The sequence below is a fragment of the Haliaeetus albicilla genome, chromosome 2 (assembly GCF_947461875.1).
Source record: "Haliaeetus albicilla chromosome 2, bHalAlb1.1, whole genome shotgun sequence".
NCBI lineage: Eukaryota > Metazoa > Chordata > Aves > Accipitriformes > Accipitridae > Haliaeetus > Haliaeetus albicilla.
Window position 1 is genome coordinate 17,648,732 of NC_091484.1, and position 20,381 is coordinate 17,669,112.

Consider the following 20,381-nt stretch of genomic DNA (forward strand, 5'->3'; position numbering starts at 1 on the left):
AGCTGAAAGCCAATCACCTCGGGAGAGTACCAGCGCTTATTGTGCCGAAGCACGGAAGGAAAAAGGAAGGAAAAGAAGGAAAAAGGGAGGAAAAAACCGCCGCGCTCTCGCCCCACCTCCCATCCCTGGCCTGCGCCCTTCACCCCTTCCTCTTGCTACCACCTCCGTGTTTCCCTCTCTCGTCACAGGGAAGGGCTACGAACTCAAGAGGTTAAATCGTACAGCAGCTCGCAATAGCTTACTCGTGCAAGTGAAAAAGACAGCATAAGCTTTTCCTAAGCCACATACTTGCCTAGCCCTTGCTTTTTCCTACTAAAAAAGTGCAGTCCTGCAAAACCTCTTTTATTAAAACAAAATTTTAAACATCGCTGTCACTAGGCAATGCTTGCGAACGTAAACAGAACCAATGTACCCCCGTTGAAAAAGGGCAGTCCTGCAAAATCTCTTTTATTAAAACAAAAATTTTTTTAAATCCCTGTCGCTAGGAAATGCTTCCGAACGCAAACAGAACAGATGTACCCCCATTTCCCACAGCAAAACATAATACGTTTCCGGGAAGGGCACCAGACCGGAACGCCGTGATGCTGCAGCTGCTCCTCTACAGGAAAAGAAGGTTCAGAGAGGCTGACCCAGCTTCCGAGCCTCTGCTTCCAGAACAGCAGCTTTCGGCTCCCTGACCACAGCTGCTAAGGAGCGAGACAGCTCTTGGTGAAGGTCTGACAGCTCCTGGCTGGTCTTGGCACAGCGCTCGATATAGTCCTGCTTGTATTTTCGTTCTTGTGCCAGCTGCGTCTGCAGAAGGGACACCTGAAAGAGGCAAAAGGCCGAGCTCAGACAAGCCCACGCTCTTAGGACCATCCGTAGCTCCACAGATCCGGCCGTCAGGGAAGACGCACCCTCCAACTCCAGCCCTGACAAACATGTTGTCCTTGTGGAATGGGAACTAAGAGGTTGCCAGAGCCACCCTGAACTGAGCTCAGATTACCGGCAATTCCGAGTTTCTTTCTGGCATACCATTCACAAGGCACAACACCGAGACGTGACATGCATATTAAAGAGAGAGGTTTCTACAGGATTTTGTAACCCAACCCTTTTTTTCAAAGGAGAGATTTGGGCTGCTGCCACCTTAGTTCCACCTGCTTTCTCCTCAGCAGGAGGACTGCTGCTTACACAAGGTAGTGAAGAACCGTTCTGTTACGATCTACTTTAGAAACCTGACAGCTAGCACATGAAACGGGAGAAAACTCTCACTCTTCCTAACTTCAGAGCACAGCCCGGGGGGCAAAGGAGCCTTAAAGGACTGCTGAGGCCTTCAAAATCCTCAAACTCTTATTACTTCCTGGCAACAGCGGGTTGTGCCTGCTGGGCTTTTTGGTGGGAGAGACCCAGCTGCTCTCGCCTCCTGTCAGCATTGCAGGGCAGCGCAGCCACAGCAGCTCTGGCATGTTGCCCTCTGCCTGCTTTGGAGCGGAGGAGATGCCAGCACTGGGAGCAGCGCTCGGTGCTTTGCTGTTTCGGGGAGAACAGCTCAGGCCAGAGGTTCTCCTCTGTTTTCAAAGTGACATGTGCTTTGCCAAGGGCTCTGTCCCACGTGGGAATGCCATCCCCAACCTCGAGCTAGGAGTACGAAAATATTCTTTCTTGGCAAATGAACTCAAATAACAGAAGCAATTCCTAAAGGAGTTTTATGGCTTATGGAACCTGCTCCGTTCGAATTACGATACCAAGGTCTGCCAACGTAAAGCCAAACCAGACAAAAAGAGGGTCCCTAATCTGCTAAGCATCTAGAGCAGACTAGGTGGGAAACTCGGGCAGCCAGCTCCGGAAGGGGAACGCGAGGTGCCGAATTAGAAGCCGGTAGCGCGCACGGAAAGCAAGACGTCGGAGGGACTTCACAGCAGACGATACGCGTAGGCTAGGGAACACCACCCCTGAAGAGAGGGACAGCTCTGACCTTCTCTCTGAAATAATAAGGGCACCTTTCTGCAACGGGGCTTGGAAGCCTCCCACGCTTTGGTAGGTAACCCAGAGGTATGCGTGGGAGAAGTGGCCATCTGCTGCTAAGAGCATCTCCCAGGAAGGGGGAGATCACGTTCCAGTTCCGCTGTTTCCCAGACCCAGAGGAGTGCCCCAACTAGCCAGCTGAGGACGATTCTTTGAGCAGAGCACCTTCACTTTCCTGCCGAACTGCTGGAGCAGGTCCACAGTGCAGGCAGACACAACCGTCACAGGGGGAAGGGAGTTCAATCCGTTATCTGTAGCAACAGAACTTCAGGCGCTGAGGCTTCCTGGTGAAAACACCCTTAAGGTATAACTTGATGGCTTCAGCGGTACGCTCGGCTCACTTGCCAGAGCGGAGCACCGTGTACTTTACTCGCATAAATCTTACAGGCATTTTGCCCTGAACACCTGCGAAGATTCACCTCCTCAGGGAGACCAGGGCATACCAGACCCTTAAAAGCACGTGGAAGAGGAGCCTGGCGACTGCTGCTACTGCCAGTACCGCTGTCAAGGGATGGGATAGGGTTCAGGAGCTGGGACGTACATTCTTACGCTGATAAAACAAGCGTCCACGCTGCGCTTAGGTCTCCGACTCGGTCCGATACTGGGATCGTGATTAGCGCAGCATAGCAATAGGAGACTAACGGTTGCCCGAAGGCTGTAAGCTCTGGCGCTGCCTCAGATCCCTGGAGCTCTGATAGAGTGCAAGCTCTACCGTTAACGGAGTCAAGGGAAAATGGAAGCCGTCAACAAGATGAGTAAGACTCAAGGGGAACATCCTTAGAATCTTCTCCATATTCAGGCGAGTGCCAGTTCTCTGAATTTCCTCCAATCCCTCTCCCACCACGCCTGACCTCTAGGCAAGCCAGAGACTAGACCTAGGTGCATGATGTTGTTTGGCCATGGCCAACAGATGTGTCTGACTGACTGGGTATTTCCACTGCCTGGTGTACTCACTTCCCGACAGCCAAACAAAACTCGGGCTGTAGCATCGTGCAAAGCTGTGCCCCTCAGTACAGCCACGGCAGCTTTTGACGAGAGCTTTCCTACTCCTCACCTGGTTCTGCAACTCAGCTAATCGACGACTGCAGTGAGCGTGAGACTCCTCCTGCGAAGAAAATGCAAGGATTTCCTTTTGGTCTCCAGTTTGGCCAGGGCCATGGTCTACGTTCCACTTCTCTTAGGTCTATACTGGGGGGATGCTGCCACTGGGATTTGCCACTGTTCCTCTGTATGGCCAGACCCTCCTCCCACCAAGGAAGATTCTGTTCTCACCTGTCTAGAAGCAGCCATCTTGTGCTGGTCAGACAGCAAAAATCCGCACGCATCTGGCAGCGACCGACCACTGTGATATCTCTTCAGTCTCCTCCGTTCACGTTCCACCTGCACGTTGGTGATAGGAGAAAGGGTCACAGAAACCTGCCACCAAACAAGGAGCAAAAGGAGCTCTGGACATCATGGCAAGGAGATTTCTGCTCTGCTCAGAGGCTGTTAACTGCCCCAGAGAATGCTGCGGGCAAAAAGCACTCGAAGTAGGCTATGGAAGAGAAAGAGCAAGAGGAAACAGTTCCTGACACAAGAGTGTCAAACGTGCGTGTATGGGGACACTGGGGCAGGAAGGGTGGGACCGGAGCGAATGCGCATTTGTGAAGGCAACGGGGTGCCAGAAGAGAGAGAAAATACAAAAGCGTGCGTCCACAGGGGGAAGTGGGAGAGGGAAGGAAACAAGCAGAGGACTCCAAAGTGCTGTCTGTGGAAATGTGCTGTGATCCAGAGGACCGTGAGGCTTTGCAGAGGCAGTGAAAGCCTGTTTTACCTGCTCGAGAGTCCTCCTGAGCTCAGCATTGAGTTGCTTCAGCTCCGCCTTCTCCAGTTCCAGCCTTGCAACTGCTCGCTGCAGACATTCCAGCTGCTGTGACAGGAGTCTCTTCTCCGAGAGCCACGATAGCTGCTCCCCTTCTGCAATAGCCTGCTGGGTATACAGAGAGGAGTTTATGTGAGCTGGTGCCCCATAAAGGTTAGGAGGGACAGAATCGACAAGTCGGGGAGAGTGACCGGACTCGGGAATGGACAGTGCCAAGTCCCTTCTGCTCCTCCTGGTTGACGGGCCAAAACAACACACTCTCTTTCTTCCTAGGGGCCCTCCTCCCGATCGCCGTGGGGAAATCCACACAGATTTGCCTTCCGGCCTTTTGGACCGCAGCACAAGTACATCCTGAATGCGCAATGAAGCCCTTCACCTGATCAGGCAACGGTACGAATGCCGTTATTTTTAATACACTGGAAAAGCTGTACCTCCGAAATCGACATCTCTGAAAGCATCCTCTAAGCACCGTCAGCGTAGCTGCTGTGCAACCATCGTTACAAAATTCTGCTAAGGTCAGTCCCTTAGTTTGGTCAGCTGTGCCCCTTCCTTTCCGTGCCAAACCCCAACCACGACACGTTGGCTAAGCTTGCCTACACAGGAGAGAACCAGTTACCCATCCCCAACGTCTGGGCTTGGGGTAACTCTAACAGCAAGCTCCGTAGTTCTTTCAGTAGTTCGGGGGCTGACAGAAAACACTTCAGCAGGTGAATGCCTTGAGCTACGCAGACAGGCAAGCCTGCTGGCTACAGCCGCAGTTTCTCTGGCCAAGCAGGTCATGTATTTATGGGACTATATATTCCCGTATCTTTATGGGCATCATCATTAGAATCCTTTATAGACTTTTTAGTTGACTGATGATCAGTCACACTGCCTACCTGATGATGAAACCGGTCCGTGTCCCTCTCCGAAACCATGCTCTGCAGGATGGCTATTTCTTCCCTCAGAGTCCCATTGGCCATTTCACTCTTGGTAAGGGCAAGAGTCAGTGCTTGTGCCTTCTCTTTCCATTTGACTTCTCTGCTCTCGGTCTGCTTCAAAATAGCAATCGTGCGCTCCAATTCTTCCCCATTGGCTTTCCGCTCATCCTCCAGTTGTTGCGTTAGCTCCTTCTGTCTTTGCAAGGAACGGTCTCTCTCCTGGAGAACTCGCCGCTTCTCTGCTTCCTCTTCCTCCCATTTCTGGAGTTTCTGGATTTGTTTCTGCAGGGTCTCCCCGCCATCCTTCCATCGCAAAGCTGATGTTAATTGTTTCAAGAGCTCACTCTGCCTCCTAAGCTCTTGTTCTCTCTCTGTCAGAGTCTGCTCTAAGTACCCGACTCTGTCTCTGTGGTTCTCGATCTCCTCATCCTTCTTTGTCAGAGTCGGCTGAACATGCTGGAGATCTTCCCGAAGAGCTCTTACTTCCTCTTCTAACTCTTTTAGTTCACCTTCAGCCTTGGTCTCTTGCTCCTTCTCATGCAAGGCTTCTTCCAGGAGCTTCTCTTGCTCTCTGCCATGCCTAACCTCTTCATTCTTCTTGGTTAGCCTAGGCTGGAGATTCTGCAAGGTCTTCAGTTCTTCTTCTTGGCGCTGGAGTTTTTGCATGAGAGTTTCGTTGTCTTCATCTCTCTTCCTCACCGCTTGCTCAAGCAGATCCACTTGCTGCTGGCATGATGTTAGTGCTACTTTCGTGCTTTCTTCACGAAGCCGGAACATGTTCATTTGCTCTGTCTGCCTGAGGAACTCCAAATGGTTCTCCTTCAAGATTTGGCTCATTTTGTCTAGATCCTGCTCTAGACTCTTGGCCTGCTTGCCTTCTAACTCCTTCTGCTCTCGAAGCTCCTGGATGTGCTCTTGCAAAGACACTATCTCTTGATCTCTCGCTTCTAGAGAAGATTCAGCGTATTCTAGTTTTTGCTGTACGGCTTTGGTCTGCCTCGCTGCCTCCTCCTTTTGCTGTTGAAGCTTAGAGAGAGCTTCCTCCAGAACCTCTATCTTTTCCTCTCTTTCTTTCAGAGTCAGCTTTGTTGCTTGGAGGTTTGTTTGCTCAGCTTCACGCTTTTCCTCCTTTTCCTTCCACGCCTCACATTGCTTTCTAAGGGATAACATTTCTTGTTCTTTTTCCTTCAGTGCCACTTGAAGCTGCTGCAGAATTTCCTTCTGCTGTCCAGAGTCTTGCTCTTCTTTTTGGAAGGTCTCAATCAGTTCCTTCTGAGATTCAATCATTAAATCCTTTTCTTTCAGTATTGCTGTAGTGTACTCTAAGTCTCTGTGCAAGACATTCATCTGTTCTTCTGTTTTTTCCGCATAGCTCCTTGCCTGTTGCTTTTGGATGTCTAGGAGTCTGTCCTTTTCTTTTAAGGTTCCTAAGGTCTGCTCCAGTTGGTCACGGACAGTCCTTAACTGCATTTCCATGACTTCCTCAGCTTCCCGGATTTGCTGTTGTTGCGACTCAAGCTCTTGATCCTTTTCAGATAAAGAAAGGGTCATCTTTTCCAGTGTACCACGAAGCTCTTGCAGGTAGCCCTCTTGCTGTTCCTTGTACTGCTGCAAGAGTCTTAACTGATCCCTTTGAGAATCACACTCGCTCTCTCTGTCCTTAAGAACTGCCCTCAGGTGTCCAAGGCTCGCGTGCAGAGATTTCGCCTGTTCTCTCTCCATTTCCAGCGCTTGGATCTGCTGGGTCAGAGACAGAAGCTCCAAATTCTTCTCCTTCAAGTTTCCTTTCATATGATCAAGATCCACCTGCAGATTTCTCACTTGTGATGCACCGTCTCGTTCTAGAATCATTATTTTCCCCTCCTGGAATTGGATCTCCCGGTCTCTCTCCTCCAGCTCTTCGCTCATCTTGCTGACAGCAGTCCTCAGCATTTCTCGCTGCTTCTCCAGCTCCCGTATCTGTTCTTGCTGGGATTCAACCTCCTGTTTTTTCTCTGTTATGTCCTTGATAACCTCACTGAGAGTAGTTTCGTGCATTTCTTTCTGGTTCTCCAGCCTTCTCACCTGTTCCTGGTACAACTTCATTTCTCCCTCCCTCTCCGACAGGATGGCAGTCATACGAGTGAGACTCTCCTGCAAAGCTTTTCTCTGTGCTGCCTCTTTTTGGAGCATCTGGATTTTCTCCCGCTGCGTTTCCACTTCCTCGTTTTTGATTTTTAAGATAGACAATGTAGTCTGAAGTTCTTGTTCAAGGCAGCGATTCCTATCTGTTGCTGCATTTGCTCGGGTTTCGGAGGCTGTGACCGATTCCTGAAGAAGTTTCATCTCCCGTACCAGTTCTTCTTTAACGGCTCGCAGTCCGTCCCGTTCCTGCTGCAAAACAGTGACAAAGAGGTTCAATAATTCCACCCATGTATGTTTGCTTTTCGTACTAGATTTGAACTCCTGCTTCAGTGGCAGTCAGGGGCTGCCCCCTCCCTCCCTGCCTCTCGGGATGTTGTAAGACCTTTCCTGCGCCACCCTTTCGGTTGCGTCTTTCCCAGCTTACTCGGCCAGTCCCGTCTTCCTTTTTGCCCTTCTCCGAACCTCTTCCAGCTCAAGCGTGTTCTTTTGGGGAGGAGCTGCCAGAACTGCAGCCAGGATTTAAAGTCCAGACTAACCATGATTTAGGCAGTGGCACGATGATGTTCTCTCTGATAGGGAGGGAGGAAGGGAAGACAGAACAACCCCAACATGGGAGTTCCCGTTGTTGGGGTTGGGCGTTGGGGTTTTTTTTGGACCTCTACCGTGTAGAGTTTTCATGGTACCATCCTCTAGAACCCCACTGTGCCCTCTTGAAGGAGTAGCGGTCAGATCACAGACACAGTTACGGTGTTCATGTTCTCTTCAGGCTGCAACGCGCTTCCTGCCTTTCTCAAACCTACACTGTGGTAGCCTCTCGCATTCCAGGCCCTGTCCCTCACGGCACAAAGGTCTCATGGCTGCCAAGGCATCGCTCCTCTTTACAAAGGGGTATCGAAGAGACGCTTCCACCCAGACGGACAGTGTCCAGAGAAGCACTGCCAATAAGGAGCCCAGAAGAGTAAAAAAAACCACACAAATTCTCCTTTCACGGTCTCTACCTCTTGCTTGGCACTTTCCACTCTCGTCCGTTCCTCCTCTTGTTGAGCTTGCATGGCAGCAACTTTCTGCTTCATATCAAACAGCTTCTTCTCGTGCTCCCTTTCTGTCTCTGCCTTCTCCTTTTCCCACTGCTCCAGCATCTCCTGTAGCTCTGAATGGTGCCCTTCCCGCTCGCTTGCCTGATGAGGGGAGAAAAAGACTTCAGGAGGGAGTCCCAGCCAAGCTTCTCAAAAAAATGGGAAGCTTCATCCCTCCCACAAACCCCCACCTCGACAGCGCACAGTAGTGGCTTTGTGCCCTCCATAAATCATGTCCTATCAAGGAACTTAAAAGGAGGGTCAAGCTGGTGGAAGAAGAGGAGATGTTACCTTCCCCTCTCTGGCGGCTGCCTGTTTCCTAGCACCTCTCGCCTACGGGATTTCCCTCTAGTCTCAGAGTCTCTATTTTCAAAGCTCAACTCCATTCTCATCAAGGAGAAGATGCAGATGGACTGCAGGGTGAGAAAGAGGCCAGCACCCCGATGCCCTAGTCACAAGACGGGCCACGAACTCAAGTTCAAGCCCAGGAACGAGGGGCTGTTCCATCTGTTCTGTATGCTTTGAGCCCAAAGATAACACCTCTGTCAACCGTGAAAGGACAGAAAGAAAGGAACAAAGTTCCCACGACTGCAGTTGGCAGGAAAGTTAGGAGTCTACTTCATGGTAGACAGGAGTCTGGTAAGATCCTACCCCTTTACTGCCATGCCTTGGGTGGGGACCACCCAACCTTCTGCTCAACTCGTCTTAGGCCCACACGGAATCCGTGGCTTGCATTTACTGTCCCGGCATAGTCCTGTAGGTCTTCACGTGCTTTCAAGTGCGAGCTCTTGGCTCTGCTGCCTGGCCTAGCAACGCGTGGCCTATGACAGACGCTTGCTGCCATTTCACACGCTCAGGCTATTATTCTTCTAAAGCCAGCCCACAAAGCTTGCCTCAAGACTTCAGAAGCATATTGTTTCCTACCAGCTCTTGCAGGAGCTTGTTTATTTCCACTTCGTGATCCGTTTCCCGAAGTTTGAGGGTATCGTTATACTGCTCTTCTGCCCGCAAGAGCTGTTGCGCCATGTTTTCCCGTTCCTGCTTCATGAGAGATCTCTCTGCTTCCAGCTCACATTGAAGGCACTTCGCTTCCCCTGCAAACGTGACAAATGGCAAGATTCAGGGCCTACACAAACAGCGGTTCTGACTTCACTAACCGTAAGCCATTTGAATTTCAGTGTAGGAGGGATCTGTCCCCAGCTCCTTCACTCCTTAGAAGCACTGCAGACGGAGAGCTATTTTTATACCATCCTCCCTAGGCAGGGGGGTCACCAGAAACAAAGCACATGAGGCTCTCACCTTGTATCACCTCCTTGGCCTGCCTGACTGTCTGAAGTTGGATTTCAAGCTGACCCCTGGCGATCTCCAGCTGACATAAGCGCTGCTGAGCCTCAAGCAGGCTGGATTCCAGGGTCTCCCTCCCGGCCCTACAAGAGGCCAATACGGAGAGAAATGAGTTTCTTGCTCCTGACGCCCACAGGGAGTTAGTCCAGTAGGAGCTGGTTCAAGATCCCTACCCCTCAGTTCGGAAAATGGGTTGCATGGAAACTGGTATACAGAAGGCATATTTCTGCCATTTAAAAGAGCAATGCAGGCCCCTCCGAGGGAATGCCCAGGCTTTACTTATGACCTAGCGTAACACAGAAAGCCCAGCCGAGTTTGATCTCCATCGCCAAATCTTAAATTGCTATTGTCTGATCTATGACGCACGGGTAGCTGTGCTCACAAAGTCTGTGCCAGCAAGCAAAAGCCCAGCCTCTGCTCACAGCCCTTTGCTCATCGTCACTTCCAGGTTGCTCTGCAGGGGCGCAGAGTAAGAGCATCTCCCTGGCTGACTCGTGACTTTTTGATGCTGTTCGTAGTGTACGTACAGGGAGGTGATCTTCCAGACTCCCTATATTTCAAAGGGACTAAAGCAATACATCAGATGATACAGTAAAAGCTCATGCTTGTAAGCAGCATTTGTAAGAAATCTGAACTAGATTTTACCTGAACAAGGACTACCTGAAAGGAGAGACAGGTAGCCTTCAGTTTAAACTCTTGGAAGTTCGCGAGAAAAACTTGCTACTTTTCTCTAAGCGTTGCTAACTAAGCAGGCAGTAGCCCAAATGGCTTGCCGCTCTTTAAAATGGAAGTTGTAGTACTGCGGAGGCAAATTGTTACATCCATAGACTTCAACCAGCTGCTGCGTATGACACACAGGACTCTGCAACCAGGAGCTGAAGTTGCCTCCCTGATCTAACACGGCGTCCTGTGTGCCAGGTTCCTACCATACACAGCACTGCCTCACTAGAACAGGCGTGCAACCAGGATAACATCCTTCAGGGTAAAGGGGCACCCGAGTGGTACAACACTAAGACCCACAACAGTAGGATTTCACTGCTTTGATGGACGATGGAGGATGTATCTTCAAGAAGGAGAACAAGCACATATTTCTGACTACGCCAATGTCTGGCAGTCCAAAGTAAATATGCTCCATTTTAAGGATAAATCAAAGTCAGTCTCTAAAACAGAACAGAGAAGATAAGAGTCCAAAACTGTGACGACAACAACAGGCTCTTGAGAACAACATCTGGCAAGAATAGTTGCTGCAGCCCAATAATTGACAGAACATAATTCAGCTGGATCAACTAAGAGGAGCTGGAGCTCAGAAGCAGCAGCAGCTCTCAAGAAACAGACTGAGTCTAAATGGTGTTTATCAGCCTTGCTAACAACATACTCTGGAGTGGTAAGGCGTCAAAGTCAAGAAGCGTGACAAACAATCTCGCATTTGTACAGCTCTGCAAGGTCAGGAGTCTTCTAAAAAAGACCTGAGAGGAGGACAAACATCTCCATACGTTGGGTAGTTTGGGGTTGGTTTTTTTTTTTAAAAGCAGAACTTGTCACACGTGATCTTAGAAACCTGATCCAGCAGAAGGACAAAATCTTGTTCCTGCCCTGCATAAACTCCTCCATGATGTCTATCTCAAAACAGCACGTGGTAGGGAGTACCGGACCCACACATCAATGATGGGCAACAATTCCCGCAGACTGGCGAGCATTCAAAAGAGGCTTCCCTGCTGCTGGTGTAACCAACTCTAGGTCCTGCACCACAGGTAACAAGAGTTAGACTAGAAACAGTAGGCCCTCAAGATTTTCAGCACGAGCCTCTAGCTTCACCCTAAATGGCAGTGTCCTACTCGCAATGTCCGTACGTAATAGACTTGAATTCTGAAGATCCCCTGTCAAACTACTTGATAAGGAACGATCCAAGTTCAAACGCGCAGAACGAGAAACCGAAACCAGAGAGAAGCTTTGGGTTTCAGTAAACATCTGCATGGTTTAATTACTACTCAATGCAGAGCCAAGGTACCAGATACTGAGGAATTACGCTGGCTTGCTTTGGACTTCACACAGGAACGTGCAAGGGGGCATAAACATGAGCCCCAGGCTCAGGAGAGCTTTGTTAGCTTTAGCTGTCAGAAAAATAACATTCAAACCATGCTGTACTGGTTTGGGTTTTTGGTTTGGTGTTTTTTTTTTTTCTCGAGATTCCTCCATTTTCTGTCCATGGAAGGTGAAAATAGCTGAAAAGCATACAGGATGCAATGAACCCTCGTGTCATGATTATCACCTCTATAATTACAGACATTAAATAATCTCCTGCCTAGGGTCTCCCCCCTGCCTTTACCTGGCCTCTGCCAGCTGCTCTGCAAGGCCTCGTCTGTCCCGCTCCGTGGCTGCCAGTCGCACCTCTAAGGCAGCCTTCTCGTGCGCCAGCAATTCCTTCTCTTTGGATACGTTGGCCAGTGCTTGTCCTTGGCGAGAGGACTCCTGCCGCAACTGCTCCAGACCACTGCTAGCTGACTCTTGCTGGCGGTGAACCTGAAAGCGGGACAAAATACAGTTAGAGTCCCTTCTCTGGAGTTCTGTGCAGAGCCAGCCAGCGCCACTTCTGAATCAGCTAGAGGAGAAAGAGCTCCGGTACTCTGGCCTGAAAGTTTAAGAGCATCTGCTTCGTGCCGCCCTAACACCCTGGGCTGCCAAAAGGCACTAGGGCTGTTAACCTGAAAGCGATGTGTAAGGCCCTGCTGGGTTGCCTGGGACCAGACGGCCCCTTCAGGACAAACGTACACACCCAGACCACATCTTTTCACGCAAAAATACCACATCTTCCACAACTGCCACCTTGCAAACTAAAATTCTATCAGAATCTATTCCAGTGCTGGGAATTTTCAGGAACCGTTGAGCAAGAGCAACTTTGCTCGCCGAACAAAGTGGAAATACACATGGTTTCTCCTTCTAGAAGAAGAAAAACCAACATCAAAGCGTCACCTCGTCGCAGAACACCACCACACACCTACTTCAGTGTGTACGGCAGTTGGATGCAATGAGGTGATCCTTGGCAGGGAAACAGCCCTTGTGGTGAGCAGTGTCATTTAGTGATTTACGGAAGTCCGGCTGGTGTGGCCAAAGAGATGGTAGACTCTACTTGGACAGTAGTTCGTGTCAACAATACTGTCTACTTGTCTTACACAAACAAGTTGCCCAATAGACCTTGCTGGCATTCAAGCCTGAAGACTAACCGTGATTTTTCAGCTTGCTTCTGCAGTGATGCCAATACACCTCTGATGGGTATTTGCCAAACAGACCACGTACTCCAAAACTAAGACTGTCTAACAGGGAACAGACCTTCAGAAACAAACAATTCTCCTCTCAAAGTTACCCCATAAGACCTAAGATTGTACATTATGAAACCGACACTGAAATGATGGCAAACTCCCTAGTCTCCTCCAGCGATGCAATTCTCCCAAGCTCTTTTTCCACTCTACCAAAACCAGTTAGTCCAGAGTAAACAGTCTTCTGTGACCACCTCTTTCTCAGCTTCTCCCTCAAAGCCTAACGAGGATCTAGCAATTCAAAGCAGCATGTAGGTCGTAAAATACAGTTTCAACAATTTCAGGGTGCCATTCCCGTTCTTAGCAGTACAAGACAGCAGACACTGACTCGCCGCTTTGTCCCGCCCTCTAGGCCCCAACAAGCCGAGCCTGGAAAGTTGCAGACTTCACAACAAAAAGCATAAATAGAAACATGCAGCCCCGGGGGTTTTTGGCCTCAGAAAATGGGTGAAGAGCTACCCTGTTTGCTTCTTTCGACGCATGTGAGAGTAGTAGCCTCACGCAGATTCGTGGGCAAGGCAAATCACCTCTCTGCAGCTTATCAAAAGCCAAAAAAGAGGCCAACACAGACAGGTGGATTAAAGGAATCTGTAGAAGCAGAGGACGACCCAGAGAATTGCACAACAGCTCTGCAAGCCATCAACACGCTTCCAGAAGGAAGTAAACAACGCCGCCTGACCCCCAGCGCTACCAAGTGTCTCCTTGACAAAAAACACTGCAGAATCCAACAGATACAGCTTCACTGAGCCAAGCAGCCAAAAGCCCACCCAGAAAGCACCAGGTTTTTGGTCTCACCTCAATGAGTTTCTCTTGGGTTTCTGCCTTCTCCTCTGCCAGCATCCTCAGCTCTGCCTGCAGCCCCTCCTGTTGCTCCTCTGCTTTCTTCAGCAGCTGCTCCAGGTGGGCTTTCTCTGCGCTCAGCGCCTCATTTGTTCTTTCACACAAGTTCAGCTTCTCCTGGCCAGAGATCTTTGCTCTCTCCATCTCGTCCACTTTGCCTGACAGAACGTCATGCTCTTGCTCCAGCTACAATCGCAGAAGCACAGAGGAAATAAAATAACAGTAAGATTTACTCTGTAGGAGCTTTGGCTTGGACAGAGAAAAGAGCAACGTTTCCATATTCAGACAGTCATACTGTCCGAAGGCAAGAAGCCTGAGAAGCAGCAGCAGCAGCAGCTGGAGACAAACACCTGGCAAGATCTTTGACAACTCTGCTCACCTGCAACACAAGTTTGTTCAGCTGCACCTTATCCAACGCAAGAGCTTCATTGATACTGCTCACGTTCGCTGCTGCAACGTGTAGATCGGCTATTTCAGCAGTCAGCTTATTCTGAGCCCCTGTCAACTCTGCTACTGACTGCTCTGCCTGAAGAGACAAAAGAACAACATGACAACAAAGACAGGAAAATCCCTGACCTCAAGCAGCAACTCCAGATCCCCTGTTGTGTCTCTGACACACTCCCAGTTCAGCGTTCCCAACAAGCACGTGGGCACTAACGACACCGCAGAGCCTCTGTGGTCCGATCGCCATTTTCCAAGAAGGACAACAACATTGTCCCTGTCTTCTACTGCCAGAAACAGCATCTGTGGTGGTCTTGCTATCACAACTGCCTCTCCCACAAGTGCTGCCTCGGAATAAGGTGACCATACCTTTTCCAGTGCCACGGTAAGCTCGTGTTTCTCTTGCTTCAGCAGATCCCTCTGAAGGTGCGATTCCTCCAGCATCTCTCTTGCGACTACCAACTCGCTCTGCAATAATGAGTGTTCTCCTTCAAGTGCAGCTAAGTCCTTCAGTCTATCAGAAGGGGAAAGACAAACAAGTTTTTTAACGTAAAAAACATTCTCATTTCCAAAACCACGAGTATAGAATCATAGAATCATTTAGGTTGGAAAAGACCTTTGAGATCATCGAGTCCAACCGTAAACCTAACGCTGCCAAGTCCACCACTAAACCGCGTCCCTAAGCACCACACTCTACACGTCTTCGCAATACCTCCAGGGATGGTGGCTCAACCACTTCCCCGGGCAGCCTGTCCCAATGCTTGACAACCCTTTCGGTGAAGAAATTTTTCCTAATATCCAATCTAAGCCTCCCCTGGCACAACTTGAGGCCGTTTCCTCTCGTCCTATCACTTGTTACTCGGGAAGAGAGACCGACACCCACCTCGCTACAACCGCCTTTCAGGTAGCTAACAGCTTCCCGCCTGTTAGTTCTCCCTCTCCTCTTTCGTACGTTGGACACAAGACTTTCCAAAGTTCTTCTTTGGGTAAGACAGACTTTTAAAAAGTCCACCTTAATAGTCCCACAATTACTTTTGCCTTCAGCAGTGAACTGATGAAAGAGCTGGCAATCTATCTGGGGAGATGTGTACGAATTTCCCAAACTAATAATCACAGGATCACAGGATGATTCAGGTTAGTATGTGTGATGTTGCAAAATGGCACTCCTTGCCCCAAAGGCCTTCTGCGCTCAGTCTAGCGTGGAAACGGCAGTACGGAGGGGCTACATTGCATATGATGGTCCTGTGCAAATTCCTCCCAACTCCTTTAGCACAGCCCTGGGTAGCAAAAGGGCTGTACAAGAGACACAGCTCTCTTTACGCTGGTCTCCATTTCTCACCAAGAATCAGTTAACAGCAAAAACACTGTAATACGCCATCTCTTTTCCAGTCCTGCCTTACTCACAAGAGCTTCTGTCTGTCAGACGGTTTTTTCTGTCCGTTCTGTTGAAGGCAATAGTTTGACTAGGGACAGGAACAAGGCTGTGCAGAATGGGTGCGTTTTAAACGTGAACACAGCCCATCCTATGAATCCAACGAGCACCCACAGAAGATAACGCTGCTAACAGCAAAGTTTAAAACACATTCACCTGTCCTGAAGCTCCTTCTTCTCCGGGTCCCCTTCGACTTGTAAGTGCATCACCTCCCAAGTCTTCCGGCTTATTTCCTCTTCTGCTTGCTGCTGTGCCTGATCCTCGAGGACAGGTCTACCCAGCGTAACGGGTTCCCAGGGCCGTACGCCACAGTTTAGGCGGGAGCAGTTTACAAGTATAGATCCAGAAAGCCTCATTTGCTCTGCCTTCAGCTCTGACAAATCTCTGAAAAAGAATCAAGAAAGAGGTAATGTTCACACCACCACCTTTATCAGCTGACTCGCTTCCGAAGCACGTAATTGCGCAACAGTAAAAGCCGGCAGGAAAGACGACATCTTCGCTGGGGACGAATCATTCCTCTGACACTTTGGGATCAGGACACATCTTGACCCTTGGGCAATGGGTCTATTTGACGGTTGAGGAATGAATCTGTTTTCTCCCCAGAGATAAGAGGAAATGTATGGAACAGCCAGAAGGCTTCGAGAATTAACTAGCGGGTCAGGCGTACTCTACGCATTAAGGAAAGCTTATCACCAAATAAGGTAAATGGCTGACGGTAACCCAGAGTTTGAAATTGCATGCTGACACCAGAAGAATTTACTGTTAGGCTACGCTATTCTTCTCTGCACAGAAGGCACCTGTGAGAAAGGAACCTCAGAGAGCCCAAGAACAAGAAAACAATCATAAAAGGGAGGGATCAAACTAAGCAACATCAACTGGAGAAATGTAATAGCAGGGTAGAGAAGCTATTCTTTCTCTCAACAGTGTTGGTACAGGAATAAGCGGATGCAAACTGACCACGATAAACGTAAGCTGGAAATGAGAAGGAAAAAATAAATATATACATATTCACGAATGATCTTTCCATCAGGAGCAGTGGGAAAGGAAAGCCAGTGAGATTTAAGGCAAACTCTATAAAAGGGGACCGCTCCACATGCTGCATGCATAGCTTTGGTGAGTCTCTCCCAACTCGTCCACATATGCCTGTGTCTGTGTTAATATGCCCAAACATCACCATAGCCAAGTTCACCTGTTCAGGGCCCCTGCATTGCTTATAGCCTGAGCCCCTCAGCTTTACCTGAAAACCAGCATCAAACAAAATGATTCTGAATATAGCCTAAGGCATGCTTAAGGCCATCGCTTCAGACTGCCAAAGGAGAAATGGTATCTTTAGCCGCAGCTAGCGTAACATCAAGGCTCAAAAAGCAGCTGTGAAGGGAAGCTGTGTTTTTTCTGCAACGAGATCTAGCCTTCACTTCTACTCACCGGTCAGTGGCAGTCTTCATTTCCAGGAAATGACAGCGGAAGGTTACCACCTGACGCCACAGGCTGAGTAGACGGCTGCGTTCACCCCTTAGGTAGCTGTCATAAAGCTAAACAGGCAAAGACAAAAAGAAATGCCAATTCAGCCTTCGCTGTCACTGTACAAGCCTTTCAGAGAGGGGAGGGTACACAACCGTCATCACCGGGTCTCCTTTAAGAACTATTCCAATCGGGGGGGGGGGCATCGAGGACTGAAGAGCCACCACAGAGGCATCCTCAGTAGACCTGCCACCTGACTGCAAAGAAGGGAACATCCACACTTCCCCTGCAGGCGCGGGTATCAACAAAGCAAACTGATCGCGATTCATCATCTCGCCTTGCAGAGGTGTCTAACAGGCTCGGTGGAGGAAGACAAAAACAAGCCCCTCCGAGACCAGTGTCAGATTTGCTTGCAACAGCCTATTGGTAAGGGAGGCCTGTGCTGTTCTTCTGTTGGCTACCCTGAATCCGAAAACACACTGACCTCTCTTCGGTCTCCACTGCTGCAGACAGAGATTTAGGAACTATTAAAAAACAGACGAGCGTTCATGGGTCACTGCCCTACAGTGCCCAGCAACAGCAAGCATTTGCCTTTGAGAACGAGCAGTACGGTCACAGCACGCGGGCATCTCCCATCACCACAATTTGCTGACACTCCTCCATCTCACACCCCTGTCTTCTGCTCATAAACACCAAGACAGCCTCAACGGTGCCACGACTTTCACACAGCAAGCTCTCCAGGCCAGAAATAAAACCCATTCTCATTCCACCCCGGCATCGCGTCTGACATTCCCGTCGCCCATCCTTACCTCACGTTCACCGCGCCACTCGCTCTCCTTCAATTCCAGCTCCTCCCGGGCCCTCATCCAATCCACCGTCAGTTTTCCAACATCTTCTTTAAGGGCTGAATTAACCTCATTCGCTTCCTCGAGGTGTTCCTGCAGGAGAGTGTTCACTTCTGCCAGATTCTCACACCTTGGAAAGGGAGAAACAGCAATGAGGTCACTGAACAACTGCTATCCACAAGCAGCGCCTCCGTGATTTCCCAACTCCCTCAACACTGACTTTGTTGTCAAACCGAGAGGCAGTAAAAGTGCTTTCTAGGATTAACTAAGATCTCTCTGTGATGGCATACTCATTTGCTTCTCCTTGCTTTAAGCCTTCTACTTCCACCTACAATTTCGGTTTCCCCTTCTACTTTGATGATGCCCACAGTTCACGTCTTGCCTCCCCTTCGTGCTGTCTGATCACTGGACGCATCACCTTTCTCTAGCACTCTCCTGACCCGCTCACCTACTGAACCACAGAATAATTTAGGCTGGAAAGGGACCTTTGGAAGTCACCCGGAATAACCCCCCGCTCAAAACAGAGCCATTCAGCACACAACACTATTACTGCACCACAGAAAACAGACTGTGGACCTCTCTCCTTTCAAAGCAGCTTGCCCAACTGCTCCCCTTGGGGAGACCAGGGAGCACTGACAGGTTTTCCCTCACTTCCACGAGCATCCAGGATACCAGGTATGAGGGAACGCTTCTTCCTTGTACCTTTGCTGCTCCTCTTCCACCTGAAGCAGTGCTTTCTCCAGGCTCTGGTCTTCTGTGGCTTCCCACCTGCCTGGAAGGGGTCCCTTCAGAAGAAAGGAAAAGTTTAGTCAAATTCTTGTCTTCCCTTCACTGCTGTGAGCATCCACCGCTTTCCGCTCCATTCGCTTGGGTAGCTCAGGAGCTCGTGGCTTCTTCCAGGCGTAACAGTGTCGTGACTATGGAGAGCAAGGGAGGGGAAGGGTGGTGCTCAATGCGAGTAGCTCTCCTCAGTCCCCCACTGTGGCACTCTCGCAGCTAGGTCTCCTTAGCTCACAACCGTGAGCGCTCACTTCGACTTGAAGCCTGGGAATGCTCTCCTACTCTCCTACCCTTTGTTCTTCCTAGGTTTACTTTAGCCGTGAAGCAGAAAGAAAAGCACATAGCCGTATGTTGAACGCCAGCATTCTTGCCTTCCAAAATGCCACGTTTCAACCCGTTCTTTTTCAGAGGCGGCCATATAACCTAACAGGCAGTGTAGCCCTCTCCTGAGCCCTAGGACAAAATGTTACGCCAGCAATAAAGCACCCTTTCTCAAAACTAAAATCCCCCTTCACAGGGTTTCCTGCACCCGCATTTCTGGGACCACTGGCTCCTCTAAGAATGGCAACTGGACAAAACACTCGCAGGCAAACTTACAGCGCTTCTTTAAACCCTCAGGCAGCAAAATCTTGCTTCCCTCTGCCATTGCTTTGGGGAGCTTGCTTTGGCCCGCCTTAACAAACGCCACCTACACGGTCTTTAGTTGGCAACCTGCACACTCACCCCTCCTGCTGCCAGCTGCTGCTCCAACTCTCGACACCGAGTCCGGTACTGCAGTACCTGGACGGAGACATAGAATGAAGATGAGCGAATGCAGCTTGTAACAGGCTCGGCTCCTCCTGCATTAGCTTTTCTCCAAGTCTTTACAGCCCAAGCACAGTACGTTTCACAGCGCTGCCGATGTGCCGATGCCGCCAACAAGAAGTCGTTACGATACAGGGAAGCTTCACTTTATCTCGTACGGGAGAAACTGAGACGGGGCTTCTTTTACGCGTACTGCCACCTGCTCATCCTAAGAGCTGCCTGCCTCGGCCCGGGGCCGCCCCAAACCACCCCCGCCGGCTCGGCTCCTGCCTCTGGGACGGCCCCCTGCTAACGTGGCCCAACAAAGGCGCCTGCGAGCCGGGCATCTTTATTTCAGCACGGACAAGCCCTCACGAGAGGCTCGGCAGGGTGACAGCGGCAGGGCCAGGCGCCCAGCGGGCCGGGCCGGGCCGGGCGGAGGAGGGCGGCTCCCGGGGCCTCCCCCGAGCTGCGGGCTCGGCGCCGTCCCGCCCGCGGCAGCGCCGGGGAACGCCCCGGGGAGGGCCCCGCTGGGGCCGCGCCTTCGCCCCCCGACATCGCCGCCGCCGCCGCCGAGGCCCCTCTCAGCGCTGCGCGGGCGGCCCGGGCACCCCGGCCCCGCCACCGCGGCCCGTCCCCGGGCAGCTCCCCGCCGGGCCGGCGCCCCCGCTCCTCACCTTCGCCTGCAGCTTCCGCACCAGCACCGCTTGCCGGTGCTGCGCCTCCTCCGAGCTCTGCAGCCGGCGCCGCACGGAGGCCTGGCTCCGCGCCGCCATGCCCCCGCTCTCCAGCCGGGCTCCGCCCGGGGGCTGCTCCGCGGCCTGCCCCGGCGGACCGCGCTCAGGCGCCTGCCGCGGCGGGCGCAGCGGCTCACCCTGCCGGCCGGGCGCGACCGGGCGCCGGGCGGGAGAGCCGGGCTCGCTCGGGGCCGCTCTGTGGCAGCGCTTCCCTTCTCGCTTCTCCCTTCTCGCTCCTCGCTGAGGGTGCGGCGTTGGGCTGCGGTGCTGCCGCGGGGGAGAGGCCGCCCCGGCAGCCGTTCGCTCCAGCGCGTTCCGCTCAGAGACCGTTAAGGGCCCCGCAGAACGCTGGGGGCAAAAAGCGCCCCCGGTGCAGGCTGGGAGAGAAGGAGCGCGAGGAAAGCCCAGAGGGTCGGATG

At 51.1% G+C, this 20,381-nt stretch overlaps 1 protein-coding gene across 1 annotated transcript; it reads right to left on the minus strand.

The window, feature by feature from the left end:
• Positions 1-615: 615 nt before the first annotated feature.
• On the minus strand, positions 616-19,783 carry LOC138688271 (centrosome-associated protein CEP250-like). Its single transcript, XM_069799568.1, has 21 exons — positions 19,601-19,783; positions 19,166-19,222; positions 18,511-18,579; positions 18,365-18,447; positions 17,627-17,792; positions 16,782-16,888; positions 15,513-15,740; positions 15,325-15,405; positions 14,294-14,438; positions 13,863-14,009; positions 13,439-13,669; positions 11,656-11,849; positions 9,285-9,412; positions 8,910-9,079; positions 8,323-8,398; positions 7,908-8,107; positions 4,735-7,158; positions 3,818-3,973; positions 3,277-3,420; positions 3,059-3,109; positions 616-807 (listed from the first exon to the last, which is right to left on the minus strand). Exons 1-21 carry the CDS (start codon positions 19,781-19,783, stop codon positions 616-618), a joined length of 5,232 nt encoding a protein of 1,743 aa, XP_069655669.1.
• Positions 19,784-20,381: the final 598 nt, after the last annotated feature.